The 18950-nt window shown below is 26.3% G+C and overlaps 5 protein-coding genes across 10 annotated transcripts; 3 read left to right on the top strand and 2 right to left on the bottom strand.

Annotated features, from left to right (window-relative positions):
* Positions 1–34: 34 nt before the first annotated feature.
* Positions 35–4145, top strand: Sms (spermine synthase). 4 transcript variants are annotated; one of them, XM_074247184.1, is made up of 8 exons: positions 35–326; positions 719–1016; positions 1210–1321; positions 2890–3012; positions 3084–3238; positions 3302–3391; positions 3523–3711; positions 3793–4145. In XM_074247184.1, the coding sequence occupies exons 2-8, from the start codon at positions 735–737 to the stop codon at positions 3937–3939; spliced, it is 1098 nt and encodes a 365-aa protein (XP_074103285.1). In that variant the 5' UTR covers positions 35–326; positions 719–734; the 3' UTR covers positions 3940–4145. The 4 variants fall into 4 exon arrangements, with proteins under 4 accessions (XP_074103285.1, XP_074103283.1, XP_074103284.1 ...); XM_074247182.1 differs by lacking the exon at positions 1210–1321 and adding an exon at positions 2112–2223 and having other exon boundaries at positions 36–326; XM_074247183.1 differs by lacking the exon at positions 1210–1321 and adding an exon at positions 2112–2223 and having other exon boundaries at positions 39–326; positions 726–1016.
* Positions 4146–4202: 57 nt separating this feature from the next.
* On the bottom strand, positions 4203–6215 carry LOC141530200 (uncharacterized). The gene is made up of 2 exons (XM_074247186.1): positions 5759–6215; positions 4203–5695 (listed from the first exon to the last, which is right to left on the bottom strand). Exons 1-2 carry the CDS (start codon positions 5855–5857, stop codon positions 4880–4882), a joined length of 915 nt encoding a protein of 304 aa, XP_074103287.1. The 5' UTR covers positions 5858–6215; the 3' UTR covers positions 4203–4879.
* A 460-nt stretch (positions 6216–6675) lies between these two features.
* Cnk (connector enhancer of ksr) lies at positions 6676–13095 on the bottom strand. Of its 2 annotated transcripts, none has more exons than XM_074247085.1 (5): positions 12896–13095; positions 12702–12783; positions 11650–12601; positions 7087–11524; positions 6676–6983 (listed from the first exon to the last, which is right to left on the bottom strand). In XM_074247085.1, the coding sequence occupies exons 2-5, from the start codon at positions 12757–12759 to the stop codon at positions 6714–6716; spliced, it is 5718 nt and encodes a 1905-aa protein (XP_074103186.1). In that variant the 5' UTR covers positions 12760–12783; positions 12896–13095; the 3' UTR covers positions 6676–6713. The 2 variants fall into 2 exon arrangements, with proteins under 2 accessions (XP_074103186.1, XP_074103187.1); XM_074247086.1 differs by having other exon boundaries at positions 12702–12829.
* Positions 13096–13649: 554 nt separating this feature from the next.
* On the top strand, positions 13650–14472 carry LOC141529858 (uncharacterized; the record flags this gene model as incomplete). Its single annotated transcript, XM_074246575.1, has 2 exons — positions 13650–13903; positions 14000–14472. Coding segments are annotated over 2 exons (657 nt in total), but the record flags the coding sequence as incomplete, so codon positions are not given.
* Positions 14473–14744: 272 nt separating this feature from the next.
* On the top strand, positions 14745–18717 carry LOC141530154 (E3 ubiquitin-protein ligase MARCHF8). 2 transcript variants are annotated; one of them, XM_074247089.1, is made up of 6 exons: positions 14745–15732; positions 15993–16349; positions 16932–17023; positions 17112–17292; positions 17417–17682; positions 17752–18717. In XM_074247089.1, exons 2-6 carry the CDS (start codon positions 16218–16220, stop codon positions 18011–18013), a joined length of 933 nt encoding a protein of 310 aa, XP_074103190.1. In that variant the 5' UTR covers positions 14745–15732; positions 15993–16217; the 3' UTR covers positions 18014–18717. The 2 variants fall into 2 exon arrangements, with proteins under 2 accessions (XP_074103190.1, XP_074103191.1); XM_074247090.1 differs by having other exon boundaries at positions 14745–15495.
* The last annotated feature ends 233 nt before the right edge of the window (positions 18718–18950 follow it).

Raw genomic sequence — 18950 nt, forward strand, 5'->3', positions numbered from 1 at the left:
CTAACCTATATAGTATATATTATGTATATACAGCTCGTTATTAGTAAATGAAAAAATAAGTGTAATAAAACTGCAGCATTTGAGTGTTATATAGCTTAAAGCTCTTTTATTAATTCACTTGGATTAAATTAAACCAAATCAGTAAACTGAGGTAACTGGAGTTACGCAGTATTAACAACTAGTATTATTATTAAATTATTATTTCATTGTTTTTGCATTTATTTTGGGAATTAACAATAATACAATCGATAACAACAAAATAACTTTGGATGAGTTATTACTTTGTTATTTATATTTAATTATACTTGATAGTTTAAAAGAAAAAGGTGAGTGTTAGAAAAAAATACTCCAAATTATATATAAAAATATTTATCTTTTTTTTTTTTTTTTTTTTTTGTATGTTAATTTTAAACAATGTCAATTCGTTTATTAATTGATATTTTAAAATTTATGTAGTTGATTTAATAAATGTATATGAAATTATTGATTACGTAACTTGAGCTAGTTATTTTTTCAAATTTAAATTACGTTAGTAGAACTTGTTTATATTATTTTATAAATTTTTTATGATAACGAATGAAACTAATATTGGAAAATGTTTTGGAAAAAAAAAAAAATAAATAAATAAATAAATAAATAAATTATAAAAAAAATTTCGTTAATTTAAATAATTATGGAATATTATTGATTGTATATTACATTAATAATTATATAAAAGTTTTCAGTTAATCACAATGGTGGCACACACAGTTCTTTTGGACTTTACAGTATCATCAAATGTAATAGCTGATGTTGAAAAAAGATCAAATCTAAAGTCAACAATTGTAAATGTATTGAGTGATTATTTCAATGGAATAAAACCACTAACCGAAGTAACTATCGATGGTAGCTTTATAATTCTGTACAGCGGACCAAGAGCCAGTCTCATAACTGTTAGAGGATATCCACAAGGATTAGTTACTGTCAATGTTGAGTATTACAAACAAGATGAAGATGAACCATTGTTATCTTTTGAGGTACTGATATTTATTTTTATCTAAAATGATTTTAATTAAATTTAATAGTTGTTGTAAAATATAAAATTAAAAAAATGAAATTAGCCTAGAATATTGAAATGGGGTGAATATTGAAAGTAGCGAGTTAATGTGTGGGTGTAGATATAAAAAATAGGAAAAAAAAAACACGGTTTAACTGAGAGGATAATTGTAGCAATGGCGTTACTTGGAAGCTGACATTGCTTTGGCTTTGAATAGCCAACGAAGCAAACGTTTACCACCTGTAAGGCGAGGCACCATTTATGATCTCTATTTGACACTATCAGGTAGAAACAAACTACTTATCCAAAATTCGAGTTTATTATAACATTTATTGTTATTTTTATTTTGTTATTTTTGTTTATTTATTAATTATACACACACATAATGTTAATATTAAATAGGTTGTTCCCTTTTTTTCTATAATATATATAACTACATATAATATTTTTATTTATTTTTTACAATAAATTAGATATTTAGAGGCTAGTCGGCTTGCCAGGAATGCTGAATGGGATACCCCAGCACTTTGTTATATATTTATATATATACTCTATAAATTACATTTACATTTTTTTTTTTTTTTTTTTTTTTTATTTTTTAAATATTAATTTTTTAGTGCACATCTAAGATAATATTTCCAGTAACATACCAAATTAACAACTTGTTTAATTTAATAAATTTATTTTTATCACACCACATAGTATTCCTATAATTATTTATGTTATTATTATTATTATTATTGTTGATTGATGTTGTTGTTTTTTTATTATTACTATTAATGTTGCATTTCACCAATTACATTTGCTTGACTGTTAATTTATAAAATATATAATAATATACATGTGAGGGGTCTTCTCATATTTGGCTTGGGTTCATTAGTTAAAAAATAAAAAAATAATGTTTCATCATATGTATATATATATTAATTATCAAAATACTGGTATAAATTATGTATAAATTAACAAAATTCGTAAATCAATCATTTTAGTCTACGTAGATGACGTAGAAAAAATTTTTTAATTAGATAGTACGTTTGTTCTGTTTATTCGTTGATTCGCTTGATGGCTATCATAGTCGACCAGAAATTTGGAGATGGCAATGCAGGCAGCGGCAACAGCTACGCGATCACATACGCTTGCCCCAATAAAACGCGGTGGCCCATTTGAGAGATACTATCCTACCAGCGGTGAGTTTTATTTATTATTATTTTTACGGGAAAATACTGATAATGATAATTATTGTCAAATAGAATCTAAAAAAACTAATACCGAATATCATCGATAATTAATTCAATAATCAATTACCCTTTTCCCTCTAGCAACAAATAGAAAAAAAAAAAAAAAATAAATAATAATAATAATAACTATTCAAGGATATATATTATTGATCAATCACTTACAGCCAGTTACATACACTACTAGTGCTACTTTTTAATTATATTTTATTATCTGCATATCACTTTACGTGAGTGCTTTCAGCAGTACAGCTTATAACATTAATACACTTTTATTAATTAATAATATTGGCTGTGCTTGAGTAAATTATTTAGAATTTATGTTATAATATTGGATAATTATAACTTATTAAATATTTTTGAATAAACAATTTCCTAAATATTTAAAATCAATTACGTAATTAATTGCTGCATGCTATAATATTACTACAATTATTCAATTGTTACATTATATTTTTGTTCACTGTAAGCACGAATTTTATTTTTATTACACATCCACTTATAAATCCTTTTTATTATACTACTACTATTATTATAACTTTTAAACTATTTTTTTTTTTTTTTTTTATTTATTTGATTAATAAAAATTGTATATTTATTATAAATTTAATTTTAAAGATGAAAGACTACTTGAATACGATATTGATAAACTGGTATTCGAAGAGAGATCACCGTATCAAAAAGTCCAAATAGTCCATTCAAAATCTCTTGGTAATCTATTGGTATTGGATGAACTGCAGAGTAAGTCCAAAAATACAATATTATAATTAAAATGAATAAATAATAAAATTGACTATTTTATTTGTTTTTAGACATGTCTGAAGCAGATATAATTTACACGGAAACTTTGATGCAAAAAGGAAAAGAATGTTACGCAGATAAAGAAATAGTAATTTTGGGAGGAGGTGACGGTGGTTTACTGTGGGAATTGCTCAAAGAAAAACCTAAACACGTAATAATGCTTGAGGTAATTTATTTTATTTTTAATATTAACAGTTTTTAACAGTTTATAAAACTAAATAAATTGTAGATTGACGATGTAGTAATAAAAGCTTGTAGTCAACATATGAGAAGTGTATGCGGTGATTGCCTAGACAAAAGAAAAGGCGATAACTATGAGGTAAATATACATTATATATATATATATATATATATATATATATATATATATATATATATATATATATATATATATATATATATATATGTGTATGCTAAACTATAATTTATGATTTTATTTGACTGTCTCAGATAATAATTGGCGACTGTGTGGAAGCGTTGACGCATATGGTAGAAAAAGGTCGTCAATTTGATTACGTCTTTGGGGATTTAACTGATTTACCAATCAGTCCACCTGATGGAGATGCATGGGATTTTATAAGACTTATTTTAAATAAGACAGTCAAAGTATTAAAATCTTCGGGAAAATACATGACACATGTAAATGAAAATTTAATTCTTTAATTTTTTAATAATAAAGCTTAAAATTATATTAATTTATTTATATTATTTATATTTCAGGGTAATGGAGCATCTTGTCCTGAAGCTCTGACGATGTTTGAAGATGAATTGTCACGACTATCAATTCCAGTGACATTTACAAAAGACCGTGCTTTTATTCCTTCATTTTTTGAGGATTGGATTTTCTATCAAGTTTCCCGTAAATGATTAATCAGATATTTCCAGTATTATATTATAAATTCAAACCATCATTTTTTCTCAATATTATGACACAATGTAGTTATATATATATATATAAATTAACAATAGGAATCAATCTTACAATTATCTTTGAAAATAAATTTTAAAAATAATTTAAATATATATAATGAAAACTTTAGAATCGCAAATACATATATAGATATAAAAATATATATTTTGAGTAAATTATCATAAATTAAAATATAATAGCCATCTTATTAAATAACTCATTTATTTTTGAGAGGAAAAAAAAAAAAAAAAAAAAAAAAACTAAATAAGCATTGACAAAGCATTTAATCTTTAATATTATACAATATTAATTCCTTTAAAGGAGTATATTTAAGAAATTTATCTTATTAATATAAAGTGAAATACAATAAAACATTTTACTTATAATTCAATGAATTAAAATTTAATTATTCAGTAGAGGTTAAATAAATTTAACCGATTGTTCGCACAATAAATCCTTGCCAGAATAAATTTAAATTTGTATTTCAACTTATTGTACTACTACTGTATTATCACATTTCTATATAAAACGGAAAAAATTTTCAATAAGAGCTTTATTTATTGAAAACTTTGAGTTCTTGTTTGATTTTTATTAAAAAATTAAAAAAAAATAAAAAAATTACAATAAATGCTCGGGAATTGTATACGATAAAAAAGCTAATTTTATCAAATTTAAAAATAAAAAACGTTTACATTTATATAAAGTACAAAGCGACAAAATGCTGTGTAAAATAGTCGTTAACTATTTTACTTGTATACATAAAAAAATGCGTAACGTATCGTCAGACTTTTTCATTGGTTTAATTTTTGGCCCCGATAGAACATAAATACATAAAATATATGTTATAAATAAATTAGAGACTATAAAAAATTATAATTACTTAATTAAGTAAAATATTTAAGTTTCTATTAAAGATTCGGAGCAGCGAAATTTAGAAATTTCATCAGTAAAATTATCAATTTCTTGTATTGAGGGTTCTGTTTCACTTTCAATTAATATTTGTTGAAGCCACTGCTGAATTTGTTTTGGATGTTCATCAGTAATTTGTTTATTTTCAATACTATTATCATCATCATCGATAACAATTGTTTGCTGCGAATGATGATTATGAGAAGCTATTTGTAACTCTGAATAAATATTTAAAGTTGAATTTATTGTTTTTTTATTATTATCACCCGATATGTTAACTAAATTATCATCATTGTTATAATTATTTTTTGAACACAACGGTGAGCAATCGTTATCAATTTTTAAGTCAAGCGATAATTGAGAGCTTAAATTAATTTTAGATTTTAAAATACTATCAGAACTGTTATCAGTTTTGGAAACATTTGAAAAAGTAACATCTGATAATTTAATAATAATATTATCATAGTTTTCATTAACTTGTATTGATTTATCAAAAGTAATATGATCTTTTTTATCATCTTCGTATTCATGAATACTGTACGGTTCAATATTTTTAACAATTAAATTGTCTTTACTATCAGGAAATTCAATTTTACCAAGTTTAATAACCGACAAACTAATATCTTTGCAGTCATTTATCAAATCAACTCCAATAGCAGGTATTGAGTTAACTAGTTCCCAATCAGACTGAATTATAGATAGTTGCTGATTATGAATAGCCTCTATTTGTCGAAGCAACTGTTTCTCTCTTGCCATTATTGAATTTTTTAAATCTTCAAAACAATTACTAATTTCTTTACGCACCTATAGTACAAATTTATTATTAATAAACATTTATATTACTAATAATGATATTTAAATATTTACCTTTGTTACATTATCTTCCAATGATTTTATTTTTTCCGTTATTATTTTAATTTTCGTTGCATCACTATTATCTGTTGATTCCTGATTTTTTCCCGTCATTATATATATATATATATATATATATATATTAGACTTACTAAAACACAATAAATACTATCCGTTTATTTATAATATTTAAATTGTTGGATTTACTTAAAAAAAAAAAAAGTATAGCAGAGATTTTTATGAGCAAACAGTGAGAATCAGCTGCTTATACTAAATATATAATAAATATATATAATATATACAGTGATACACAGGATCTGAGTTAAACGAGTTAACTAACCACATCATTCTGCACACATTATTACACACTCTCACTGCGCATAGTCTGCAAACAAGAAAAAAAAAAAAGTTATATCTATACTTATTTCTTTAAAATATAAATTAATATTTAAAATTCATTTTTTATTATTAATTATCTTTATTATTATTGCTTATATACGTTGCCTATTATCAACAATGGAAATATATATATATATATATATATATATATATATATATATATATATATATATATATATATATATATATATATCATTTATAAAATTTTAATACTTAAAGTCAGTTATTGAAAGATATGTATGAAAATTTATTGTGTATATAGGCACTTTTTTTATCAAAAAATTTATCGCATTGTACTTTTTACACTTAAAAAAATAAAAATACCGATAAAATTATTTCTATAAATATTTACATTATTTTAAATATTAGAAATTTAACAATTTTGAAAAATAATAATAATTGTGATATTTTAGCTATCTAAAAAATTCATACAAGCAATTAATATATTAATAAAATAAAATAAAAAAAAAAATTAAGTCTAATAAAATGAATATTATTACTTAAAAATAATACTTTGAATATAACATATAGGATTATTGCTATTATTTGAATTATTTATTTATTTATGAAATTAAAATGACTCTTTCGGGTGTTGATTACTACCCCGACGACTTTTATTGTTACGAGTTCGAAGTAATGATGCATCTGACAAAGTGTAAGTCCCTGGTTCGAATACTGGAGGATATTCCAAGCCAGGATAATCATCAGGCGGTGGTGGTGAGGTTGGCGGTGGGATGTACGGCAAAGTTGGCAGTGGTATCGATGATAAATTACTAATTCTGTTAAAGGTATTACTGCTGTTGGATGGACGTTTTTGACACAAAGGATGATTTGAAGGACACTAAAAATAAAATAAAATTTTTAATTAATAATAATAATAATAATAATAATAATAATAATAATAATAATAATAATAATAATAATAATAATAATAAATAAAATACCTCTTCTGTGTTGTAATTATTGTTTGGTGGCGTATCAGGTCTCCAATCGTTAATCATAATTGAACTAGCAGAGCTGATACTCTGATTATAATAAAGATGAGACTGATTCGGTCCATTAGAATTAGCAGTATTTAACCCATGTGATTTACCACTAACTAGTCGCTGATTTGTATTTTTTTCACGAAATAATACCCGATGAAGTTTTGGTGATCCTAATAAAGTTTTCTGTGATTCCTTGGAAATATCAAGCGTTGCAGGTTTTTGTGAATTTTTATTCCCAAAAAAATTTTTCAATCTGCTGCTGCTGCTGTTGCTGTTGCTGTTGCTGCTGCTGCTGCTGCTGCTGCTGCTGCTGCTGCTGCTAGATTTTTGTATATGTTCTTTATCAAGATGCATTTCAAATGCGGCTTTCATACCATCTTGCTCGAATGGGCTTGTGGGAATAGGAGGTGGTTGGTATTGAGCAACATTTTTTAATCGAGACATTTCATTAGCAGCGGTGGATACTCTTTTGAATGAATCTGTTAACCAGTATTTGTCAGAGCGAGGAGAAGAAGAAGACGAAGAATAGTTATCATGTCGTCTATCATTTAAATTAAAACTGACTTTTCTACTGACTAAAGTTTCTTTTCTCGCTCGTTCAAATGTTTCTGATGATGGAGTACAGCAGCTCAAATCTCCACTTGATCCTGAATAACAATTGTTGTCTCTTAAAAATATTCGTGATGCTGACTGAGAAATAGTTGATGATGGTGAATCATTGTTACTTCTGTTGAGAGAGTTGAATTTTTTAATAACACTATTTTCTGGTGTACCTGAGTTATTTACATTTTGGGATCTGGTTCTGTTTAATAAGCTACTACTACTATTAGTTGAATCTCGTGAATAAACCGATTCAAATGATTTATTGCTATTATTGTTACTATTTTGCCAATTGCAAGATAAAAAATCATTTGATTTATTTGGATAATAAACCATTCCTCCTTCATGATGTTGTAATTTTTTAGCATTTTTGGAGCTGTTACTACCACCAGCTAATTCATTTAATTTTCTTGGCAACGGTGAAGGTCGTGAAGAATATTCATCACTCGAAGTATTAAAATCATGGGAAAATCTTGCTCCATAATTACAATCTATTTGGTGTTCAGGTATTGAATTTTCATCTGAATTATCAGGATAATTGTTGTAATAATACTGTCTATTGATAGCAACTGGTGACTCGTGTCCATTTTTAGGATGTCCATAAATCATTCCATTGGTAGCAAATCCATTACCACTAAAACTGTAATTTTGTCCACTACTACTACTACTATTATTATTATTATTATTATTATTATTATTATTATTATTATTATTATTATTATTATTATTATTATTATTATTAAGATAATCATGGGTAGAAGAAATAGATCGTGGAGATGCTGATCTATTATTATTATTATTATTATTATTATTATTATTGCTATTGGATGGACGAGGATTATTTTCATTTTGATACAAAAGCATAAATTCTTCGAGAGTAATGACACCTCTATCATCTGGTCTAGTTCTATTTGAAATAGAATACAATTTCTCGGATGTTTGACGATAATCACCCATATCTTGACTACTAATGCTACCATGAGGAATATTTTGTGAATTTATAGGACTTTGTGAACAAGATAAACCATAAAATGTGCTGCTACCAGCAACAGTAACTGGAAAATCCAAAGAATTTTGAATTGATTGTTGTTGTTGTTGTTGTTGTTGTTGTTGTTGTTGTTGTTGTTGTTGTTGTTGTTGTTGGGGCTTTTTATTTGGCGTTGATGATGAAGATGGTAGTACTCTTCTGTAACTTCTAAATTGAGCTGTTGGTACTGGTAAATTAGAAGTTCGTGAACCTAAAAATCTCAAATATTTTCTGTCCAAGCTAGCACCACCCGTTTCTTGATTTTTATTAGAACCATTAGAATCTTTTCGACCTATTTTTTTCAATGATCCAAAATGTATCTTGCTACTGTCTGATGATGATGATGATAAATTTTTTGGTTTAATTTTACTGTTAGTTTCAGTGTCACTCTCATCTGTTTCACTGAACAAACCACTGGTACAATTGTGAGTATCAGCGCCTAAAGTTGCTCTATTTATCGAATCTAGCCAAAGCGATAGATAATCATCAGAGTCGGCTGCAAAATAAAATACTGTACCAGTATGATAAACTTTAAATGCATACTTTCTTGATTTAACTTCAGATGCTTGTGATGCTGTAAAACCTGGTAATACTATTAAACAATCAGATTTATTACTGTCTTTAATTTTAAATCGATACAAAGATGATCCTTTCAATACAAACCAAGAACGAGCCCAAGCACCACCAGCACCTCTACTTCTATAAGTAAGCCATCCTTCTAAATCTCCGACTCCGATATCTCTGACAGATACATTTCTTCTTTTTGCTAATAATAAATTACGTTTTCTAGTACTTTTAGGACTTGAAGAACAAACTTTTGATCCACCATGTAATCCAATACTTCTTGCTACCATCATTGCCCTATTAACAACACCTTTTTCATTATCTTTTTTATCTTTTTCAAGAGTACGAGACTTTGAATTTATTATTTGAGTTTGTTGTGAAAATCTTCCACCATCTGGTGAATCAATAGCTGTTACTATTGATTCTGATTTTTGTCCATTATTTAAATCTGATAAACTTGAATTATTAAAAAATTTATCCGAAAATAATTGATATTTATCAGTGTTGTTATATTTTAAATGAATGGCTCTGTCTGTTTCAGATGTAATACATTGTTGTTCATTATCGATAAAATCTGTTGATTTTTCAACAAAATTACGGTATCCATCATAAAAATCTCTGTGTTGATTGTAAGGTACATAATTATCACGTTTAATATCAGATCTTTCAGATATTTCAGATTTGACAGGTTTTTCACGTCTTTCAATAATATTTGGATTAACATTTATTAGTAATGATGGTGGAACTTTAGTAAAATATTTACGAGGTGGTGGTTCAGGTGGAGTTTGTCGTAATTTAACAGCTGAATTTAAATTTTCACTGTCAATAAACTTTTCAGGTGATATTTTAGGTGATGAACAAGATTTAAAAGGCACTTGAGTACTTGGTGACTCATCTGTATAATTATTTGACAATAGTTGAGCTTCAATATTAACAGAATAAACAGAATCATTTTCCGATTTGAATTTTAAAATTTGAGCCTCATTACAACTGTTATCATTGCTATTGCTGTAAATACCTTCTTCTAAATAACTGCTGGATGATTCAGATTTATCTTGACTACTTTCACGACTTAGACTACTATTATCTAATAATTTAATAGTCGATTCACTGGATGATAATCCATAATTACTAGCTTCTGTAGGCACATATTCATTATTATTTTCATAATTTATTGTATTGTCATCTAAATTATTAGTTGTAGTTATTATTGCCATAAATTCATTAATGATATCATTGCTATCAACAGAGTTCATTATTTCATTATTTTTAATATTTTCAAAATTTTTTTTTTCCCAAGTGAAATCCGAAAAATTTTGTCCCGATGAAATTATTCGATCAGTCTTATTTAACCTAGGGCAATTAAAATTAGTTGAATCAATTTTTGATTCCTTATCCAAATTATCACTGTTAGATGCGTTTAATGGTGGTGTTGGTGAAGATTCATAAGATTCTGTCAAATTATATGTACAAGTACTGTGACTGTTATCCAATTTATCACCATTTTTGTTATTATCATTATCCAAGTCATTATTATTGATCTGCAATACTTTAAAATTTTTAATAATATTAATATTATTATTATCAACACTAGAATTATTACTATCACTACTGCTACAACTAATACTAATTTCTTTGGATGTTTTCCAAGGCACAGTATTATCACTATTATTTTTTAAAATTTCAATAGTTTCAGAGTTGTTAATGTCATGATTATTCAGTGTATCATTATTATTTATTTTAATCAATGAACCACTACTATCAGTTGATGATAATTTTTTGGGTAATTGTATTTTTTTAATATTATCATCGTTTGTTGTTTCTTTATCAGATTTTTTTTTACGTTTTGTAGCTTCAATGCCTAAACATGTTTGTGGCCGTAAACTACCGGAGGTTGGAACACTATCAAGCCCGTGGGCGCAGGAAGCTGCTTTATCACGAAGCTGAAATGTCGTATTATGCTCTTGTTTCAATTCTCTCCAAAATAATTCAATATCAACAGCATGTTTTGATGTTGGACTGGCTCCTGTTATTGTTGCCCGACGTTGTACTAAATTTCTAGGTTTTGACGCGTATAAACGTGCCGATAATGCTGGTTCAACTTCGCTGTCAGATTCACTGCTATCTGTAGCCATGGTATCTGACATACTGACCGTATCAATAATATTTTTCGGTTCTGGACTTGGATCTTTCGGTGTAACATGTCTGAAAAATAGAGAGAAAAAAAAAAAAAAGATGTAATAATAATAATAATAATAATAATAATAATAATAATAATAATAATAATTTATTATTTAATTTAAAAAAAAAAAAAAAAAAATTAAACATACTTTGGTAATGGCATTGCAAAATCTGGTATAGTAAGTAACTCTGGTCGTGGTGATGGAAGATTATGTTGCCATCTTGTAGTATAAGATGTTTTTTTATTACTTGGTAATCGATATGGTTTAATATAAATTTGGCCATAAACTTTAGTGTGTCTTGGACGGCGTTTCAATGTTAATAAAATTTCAGAATGACTTTCATTAAATAATTCAATAACATTTTTCCTTTCCCAGCCAACTACTGTTTGATAATTAACTTGAACAATTTCATCACCATCTTCCATTTTACTACACTGATGGGCTGGAGAGCTAAATTTTATTTCAGCTATTTGATGAGAACCATGAAATGATGGTAAAATATAAAATCCCAATTCATCACCAGGCCTTTTTTTTAATGTTGCTAAATCTAAACTCGCTGGTTGTAAAATCATCGGATCAGTCATATCCTGTATAATATAATCAGCAAGTTTAGCCAATTCACCACATGAATTTCTTATTTCTTCAATTGGTTTCTCAGCAAATCGATCTCTCTGAGCACAAGTTGCTATTTCAATCGACAATTTTAATAACTGATTTTTTTTATCATTATAATCCAATTGTCCGCTAAACGGAGAACGATCAAGCCATCTTACCAGAGGTTTAACTGTTTTCATTACCCCAACAACATCAGACAGTGTTTGCGTTTTAAGTGGTTTAGAATCTGTTTGTCTGCACAATTCATTGTGTAAACTGTGAGCTTGACAAGAGAGACGTAATGCCAATAATTGTAAATTTTCACGATCCAACTCATAGTGAAAATTTCTCAGGTACTCAACAGCTTCTATTATTATTTCTTGATGCCCCAATTTAATTACTCCTAATTGTTCTAAATCTTCCGGTCTCAAATTTAATAATTGTTGTCCATTAACTTTATTATTTGTAAAACTGTGCACATAAGGAAGTATGGAATTGTCAAGACCTGAAATATATATTATTTATTTAAATACAGTCAAATTTGTCACGCCCTCAAAATAAATTAAACAAAATATAAAAATAGTAACAAAGTTAATAAAATATACCTTTTAACCATTCACAAACTTGTGCAGTTTTCCATTCCGCAACATTGACATATGCCATGACTTGTTGTTGTTATCTATTGTTCTACGAAACATGAGATTATTTTACTGTCTGTTACTGACTTACTGCGCTAATAATAATAATAATAATAATAATAATAATAATAATAATAATAATAATAATTAATAATACATACAACTATATTGAAAACCACACTAGTACAGTACATTATCATTATTGCCAATTTTCACACAGTATCCACAGATTTCCGTCCTTGGAATTATTTTTTTTTTTTTTTTTAGTAACGACGCACCAATAATATTTGCTATTAAATAGACACCAAGACACACCAGAACCAGGACACCAACCAACACAAATGTCAACCAATGTAAGCATCAAATATCATCTCGGTTCTTCGGTATTGGTCAATGTTGTATTAGCACGTACTATGCAAAAAGGTACCAACTGTACACAAAACTATTAAAACAGGGTAAAAAAGGAAAAAATATTAAGAATAACACTAGAGTGCCACAAACAATAAATACATTACCGACTGTTGATTGATGTAAATTTTATTTTTTCCCCTTAATAAACATTATGGCACATTAAGCTAACTAAGCACAAGAGTATATACATTGTTATTCTTGCTTTTCATACAACTGAAACCTGAATCATTTTTTTAATTACAATCAAACTGTTGTTATTAATTGTTTAGTAGTTATACACCTATAACATTAGATTGATAAAAATTTATCGGAATAAAGACAATCATTTTGTTTGTTAAAGTAATAAAATATTGAAATTTAAATTTATCGGAGAACAGTTAAAATGTATTTTGTCAGTCATTAAAGTTAAAAATATTTATTTTTGATATAGTTAGATAGATAATTAGTAGTATAACAATTTAAAAGATTAACAAAGTATAATATCAGTAGACAAAGAATGTCTGAATCAACAAAACATCATCAACAACGACAACAAAGACAGTATTAACAGCTGGTCGTCGTCGTAAACGAGCTCAACAAACTACCACTAATTCCCGAACACCATCTCCAGATACCTACATAGATTTGACAGTAGATTCACCAGTATTTTCAAGACAACGTAAACAATCTTCAACCAACAAATCTAACCCTACCAGTAATAACATAGGGATTCTAGATAATACAATAATAATTGACGACTCAGATACATCACCAGCAAGGTTTGTACAAAAATTTATTTATTATTATTTATAAACAATAAATTATGATTTTTTTTTTTTTTTTTTTTTTTTTTTTTTAATTCTAATTATTTTTAGTCGTCCACCTAGACCAGTTAGATTGAAAAGAATAAACCAAAGTGCTAGCAATTCAGGATCATCAGTTGGTGGTTCTACTGTGACTGCTACTACTTCTGATACTGCAACTGGTTTTTCAACTGACATTGCCTCAACTGTACCTGATGTCATTGAACTCAAAGACCACGATGCTGTGAAGAATGAAATTGAAAAATGTAAGACAAAATCTGCGGAACCAGCTTCTGCTGTATTGTGTCCAATATGTTTTGAGGAATTATTGAATACATCTTTAAAGGCTATGTCAACTAAATGCGGTCATATATTCTGTGAAAATTGTATTGTAAGTTTTCTTAGTTCGAAAAAAAAATGTCCAGTATGTATGGCTCCGGTTACTCGAAAAGGCTGCATACGTCTTCATCTTTAATATTTATTTTGTTAATTATTATTACTTGTTTGAAACAGTATTTTTTATTAAATTTAATAATATTTTATAATTTTTTATATTTCAATAGTTACTAGTACCATAATATAATATTAATTCGTATTTTTAAATAAGTTTAGAATAGTTAATAGAACAACTGAATGAGCTTTAAATCTTAAAAAATAATTTAATTGATGATAAAATAATAAATTAATTAATTAATTAATTATTGATAATTTTGTACAAACAATTAATAAATATTTGATTAATATAAATGAAAGATATTGAAAATGATTATTTTGTTTTATCATTTTGATATAATCTTTTTGATTGTCGTTAAAACATACAGATGGCTGTTTAGTTGTTAGATATATGTATATAAAAGACTGCAATACTCTGCGTAAAACGGAAAAATAAAACTCAGCTAACAGCCAATAGCCAACAGCCAACTATTTAAAATGAAACAGTGAAAGCCATTGAACGACTCAACAAACTACTGAGCAGACTGAACAGACGGTGCAGCAGTAAAAAAAACTTTCTTTATTATAGTAATAAAAAAATAAAAAAACAGTTTTATCTACCAGAAAATCCATATAAATATTTAAAGATAATCCCAATAATTATAATAATATTTATTATTTAAAAGCCATTAAATTTTCGATATTTATATAAAAAACTACTTGATTGTTGTGTTGTTATTGTTATTGATATTATTGTTATTGTTGATGTTATTGTTTTGTGATAAATAGATAGTGTGATATAATTATAGATGATAAAATAAATAAATGACAATATTTAAGATATATTGATAAACCCAAACCAGTATTGGAAGATTGGATGGATATTTAAATTATTGAGTACTGAAAAAATATTAGCAGTACGAAGCAGCACTGGCATAACTTGTATATATATAACTCACCACACAGCAACAATACACAAAGAAACAACTGCCCGTGTTAGTGACATACGACATACGGGATCAAATGTCAAAATTGTTTCCAAGGGCTGGTCCATTGTTAAATATACGTGTATAATCATTTTATATTTTTATTATTAATCTCGAATTTATATTTCGAATAAATTTCAATTGACGTGTGTGCGTGTAAAGTGTATTTTTCATTTTTTGTTTTTTTTGTTTTTTTTTTTTTTTTTTTTTTTTTTTTTTAATTTTTTTATTTTAATAAATCGCGTATCTTTTTTTTCCATTATTTTTATTTTGATATCATAATAAAATATAAATATACATTAATCGTGATGATCAGTGATGACTGTTGCTGCATTCACGCCGAAACGACTGAATATCCAAATTGTCATTTTATTTATTCTTGATAGTGTAAGTTTATATCTTCTAATTAGTTAACATTTATACATATACAGATATTTTTTTTTTTTTTTTTAATTATATACATTTAAGGTTATTTCAATAACATTATATGTATATTTTTATGTAGGCAAAATCAAAAGAAAAAGAAAAATTATATTTATAATATAAAAGTATAAACAAAACAAAAAAAAAAAAAAAAAAAAAAAAGAAATATTTTTTGTTTAATATTCAAATGTGAAATCAATCAGCTGTTTATTTTATAATTTCAGGTAATTCAATAACCGTTGGGGTGTGTTACTGTACAGTTTTTTCAAGTGTTATTTGTAATCATCGACGTAATTTGCATAGTTATTATTTAACATTAGTTTGTTATGAGTATCACTTCTAAATATGACAACAATCAAGAGGTGTGAAAAGACAATTTTTAAAATGACAATATATTACTGTAATAGTAATAATAATTAAAAAATAATGGATCAACAGTGATTGTTTTGATGAATTTAAATGACTCAAAAGTAATGCCTGTACACCAGATCAATGTTAATCCCCCTGATTGGCAATCACCCCAATCTCTTGATCCTTCTAATAATACCAGTCCATCAGGAGGTGGTGAATGGTCACCAAAAGTAAGTTTATTATAATAAATATACATTTATCTCGAACCGCAAACTCAAGATCATGATGATGCATATTATATACCTACAACACTCTACAGTTTAAATATTTAATATGACTCCCAAAATAAAATGTTGAGTGATCTACATTGGCTCAAGCCAACTCATACTAAAATAACTTAAATTTACAACTAATATTTATTTAAATAGTACTGAAATAACTTTTATTTATTTATTTATTTTTTTTTTTTTTTTTTTTTAAATAATTATATTAATATGAAAAATAACAAGATATAATAGCAATTATTTATGAAAGAATAAAGGTCAACAGATATGTAATTATTAATAAAATAATATATTTATCATTCTTTGAAAATTATAAATATATGACTGATTAAATGATTTAAAAATTTTTTTCATCATACACAACACTTGTCATGGTCATGATTAATTTATTAGGAATTAAAAAAAAAAAAAGAAAAAGTATCATGAAGACAATAGCTAATGATTAATTTCATTGTTCTTATTAGCAATAAAAAAAAAAAAAAAAAAAAAAAGAAAAACAATGTATAAATTATAATATTTTTTGCTTAGGAACCAACATACGCGACAGTTGTCACTGTAATACCAAATCATTGTCATTCCTCTGTAAGCACACTGTCCTCAAGTAACCATGACATTTGTCGGTAAGTAAATTTGTTAATATTATAATCATTATTATTATTATTATTATTATTATTGTATAAGTATAAATTGAATAAATTATAATTTAAGGATATGCCACTGCGAAGGTGATATTGGAGCTCCTCTTTTAGCGCCGTGTTATTGCAGTGGTAGTCTACGTTATGTACATCAGGCGTGTCTTCAACAGTGGATCAAAGCATCAGACACACGTGCATGTGAATTATGTAAATTTTCATTCATTATGCACGCAAAAACAAAACCATTTTCAGAGGTAAATTTACTTATTCCCTGGTAATAATAATAATAATAATAATAATAATAATAATAATAATAATAATAATAATAATAATAATAACATTATTAATTAATTAATGTATATATTATAAAAATTTAAGTGGGAAAAATTGGAAATGTCAGCACCAGAAATACGAAAATTATGGTGTGCTGTTGCATTTCATGCAGTAGCTGCTCTGTGTGTAGCTTGGTCTCTTTATGTTTTGGTTGAACGAAGCGTTGAAGAAGCGCGTAAAGGATTCGTCGATTGGCCATTTTGGACAAAATTAATAGTCGTTGTAATTGGTTCTACTGGTGGTCTTGTATTTATGTACATTCAGTGTAAAGCTTACATTGAATTATGTAGAAGATGGCGAGCATTCAACAGGTATTGTTATTATTATAATTATTATTAATAATTAAATATAAATTATAAAAATGATAATTAATATTTCAGAGTGATATTTATTCAAAATGCTCCAGAAAAAGTGGTGCTTCCTCCTTCACCAACAGATTCACTTAGAGAAGTGACATTACCTTTAAAAGATCCCACTGCCTCATTGCCAGAGTTGAATCGTAGTCTATTACCAAGAACTTTAGATCCCTCTTGCGCCTCAGAAACAGTTAAACCAGAGATTCCTTCGGCTGCCCAGAGACACGATGCTCAACTCAAATTATACGTATTCGACAAATTGTCATCGTCCGAGGATAATCTGTAGTCCAGATATAAATATATTTGCTTAAATTGTAATCGTCACGTGTAATCGTCATACAATTATATATCTTATACATAATAATTTTACACAACAATTATGGTGCGTCCATATACATTATGTATAAAAATAATCATCTGGACTATGATACAACAACAAAAAATTATTTTAATTATTATAACAACAATAATAATTATAATGATAAAAATAAAAATATTTATACGTTATTTTGACCGGGAGATAAACAAATAATTATAACAATAATAACAATAATAATAATAATAATAATAATAATAATAATAATAATAACAGCAACAAGATGAAAGATAAGTCTGTTGGTGCATAAAATAAACCTATTTGCTTCCAAAGATACTAAAATTTTGTATTAGCATTCTCCAATCTTTGGAGTATACTTTGACTTGATACTTAGTACTAAGTTTATAATTATAATTATAATTATAATAATAATAATAATAATTATTATTATTATTATTATTATTATTATTATTATTATTATTATTATTATTATTATTATTATTATTACTATTATTACTACATTGGTAATTAAAGGAGAGAAAGAGATTTAGATATATCAGTTATATAAAAATATATTAAAAAACTGTATTGTCTCTCCATTAAACGATTAAACGATTGTGTACATAATTATTATATCTGTGATGTTATTCAATAAAATTTACCATATTAAATGATATGATTCTCGTCGCATTCCAATATTATATACTTATAATAATATTAATTAATTAATAGATATATTTTATCACGTGATAGTTTGTAGATAAAAATACAATATCATTAATGACATTTATGCTGCAGGCTATATTATATTGCAACATTTTACTGATAATTAACTATTGTCTATTAATTTGTAATGTACATCATTTATACATATATAACTATCATTTTAATTATAAAAAATACTAAA

The sequence above is a fragment of the Cotesia typhae genome, unplaced genomic scaffold (assembly GCF_013202065.1).
Source record: "Cotesia typhae breed Kobodo isofemale line unplaced genomic scaffold, CoteBio_Ctyphae contig_48, whole genome shotgun sequence".
Taxonomy (NCBI): Eukaryota; Metazoa; Arthropoda; class Insecta; order Hymenoptera; family Braconidae; genus Cotesia; species Cotesia typhae.

What these genes read in the sequence shown, in the direction of transcription:
- Sms (XM_074247184.1), top strand. Translation starts at nt 735, where the DNA reads ATGGTGGCACACACAGTTCTTTTGGACTTTACAGTATCATCAAATGTA. An exon ending in AACCATTGTTATCTTTTGAG is followed by an intron (nt 1,017 to 1,209) that starts GTACTGATATTT and finishes GGATAATTGTAG; the next exon opens with CAATGGCGTTACTTGGAAGC. An exon ending in GAAAAGGCGATAACTATGAG is followed by an intron (nt 3,392 to 3,522) that starts GTAAATATACAT and finishes TGACTGTCTCAG; the next exon opens with ATAATAATTGGCGACTGTGT.
- LOC141530200 (XM_074247186.1), bottom strand. Translation starts at nt 5,857, where the DNA reads ATGACGGGAAAAAATCAGGAATCAACAGATAATAGTGATGCAACGAAA. An exon ending in TGGAAGATAATGTAACAAAG is followed by an intron (nt 5,696 to 5,758) that starts GTAAATATTTAA and finishes TTTGTACTATAG; the next exon opens with GTGCGTAAAGAAATTAGTAA.
- Cnk (XM_074247085.1), bottom strand. Translation starts at nt 12,759, where the DNA reads ATGGCATATGTCAATGTTGCGGAATGGAAAACTGCACAAGTTTGTGAA. An exon ending in AGTTTGTGAATGGTTAAAAG is followed by an intron (nt 12,602 to 12,701) that starts GTATATTTTATT and finishes TATATATTTCAG; the next exon opens with GTCTTGACAATTCCATACTT. An exon ending in ATAATTACAACACAGAAGAG is followed by an intron (nt 6,984 to 7,086) that starts GTATTTTATTTA and finishes TTTTATTTTTAG; the next exon opens with TGTCCTTCAAATCATCCTTT.
- LOC141530154 (XM_074247089.1), top strand. Translation starts at nt 16,218, where the DNA reads ATGAATTTAAATGACTCAAAAGTAATGCCTGTACACCAGATCAATGTT. An exon ending in AGTAACCATGACATTTGTCG is followed by an intron (nt 17,024 to 17,111) that starts GTAAGTAAATTT and finishes TTATAATTTAAG; the next exon opens with GATATGCCACTGCGAAGGTG. An exon ending in AAACAAAACCATTTTCAGAG is followed by an intron (nt 17,293 to 17,416) that starts GTAAATTTACTT and finishes TAAAAATTTAAG; the next exon opens with TGGGAAAAATTGGAAATGTC.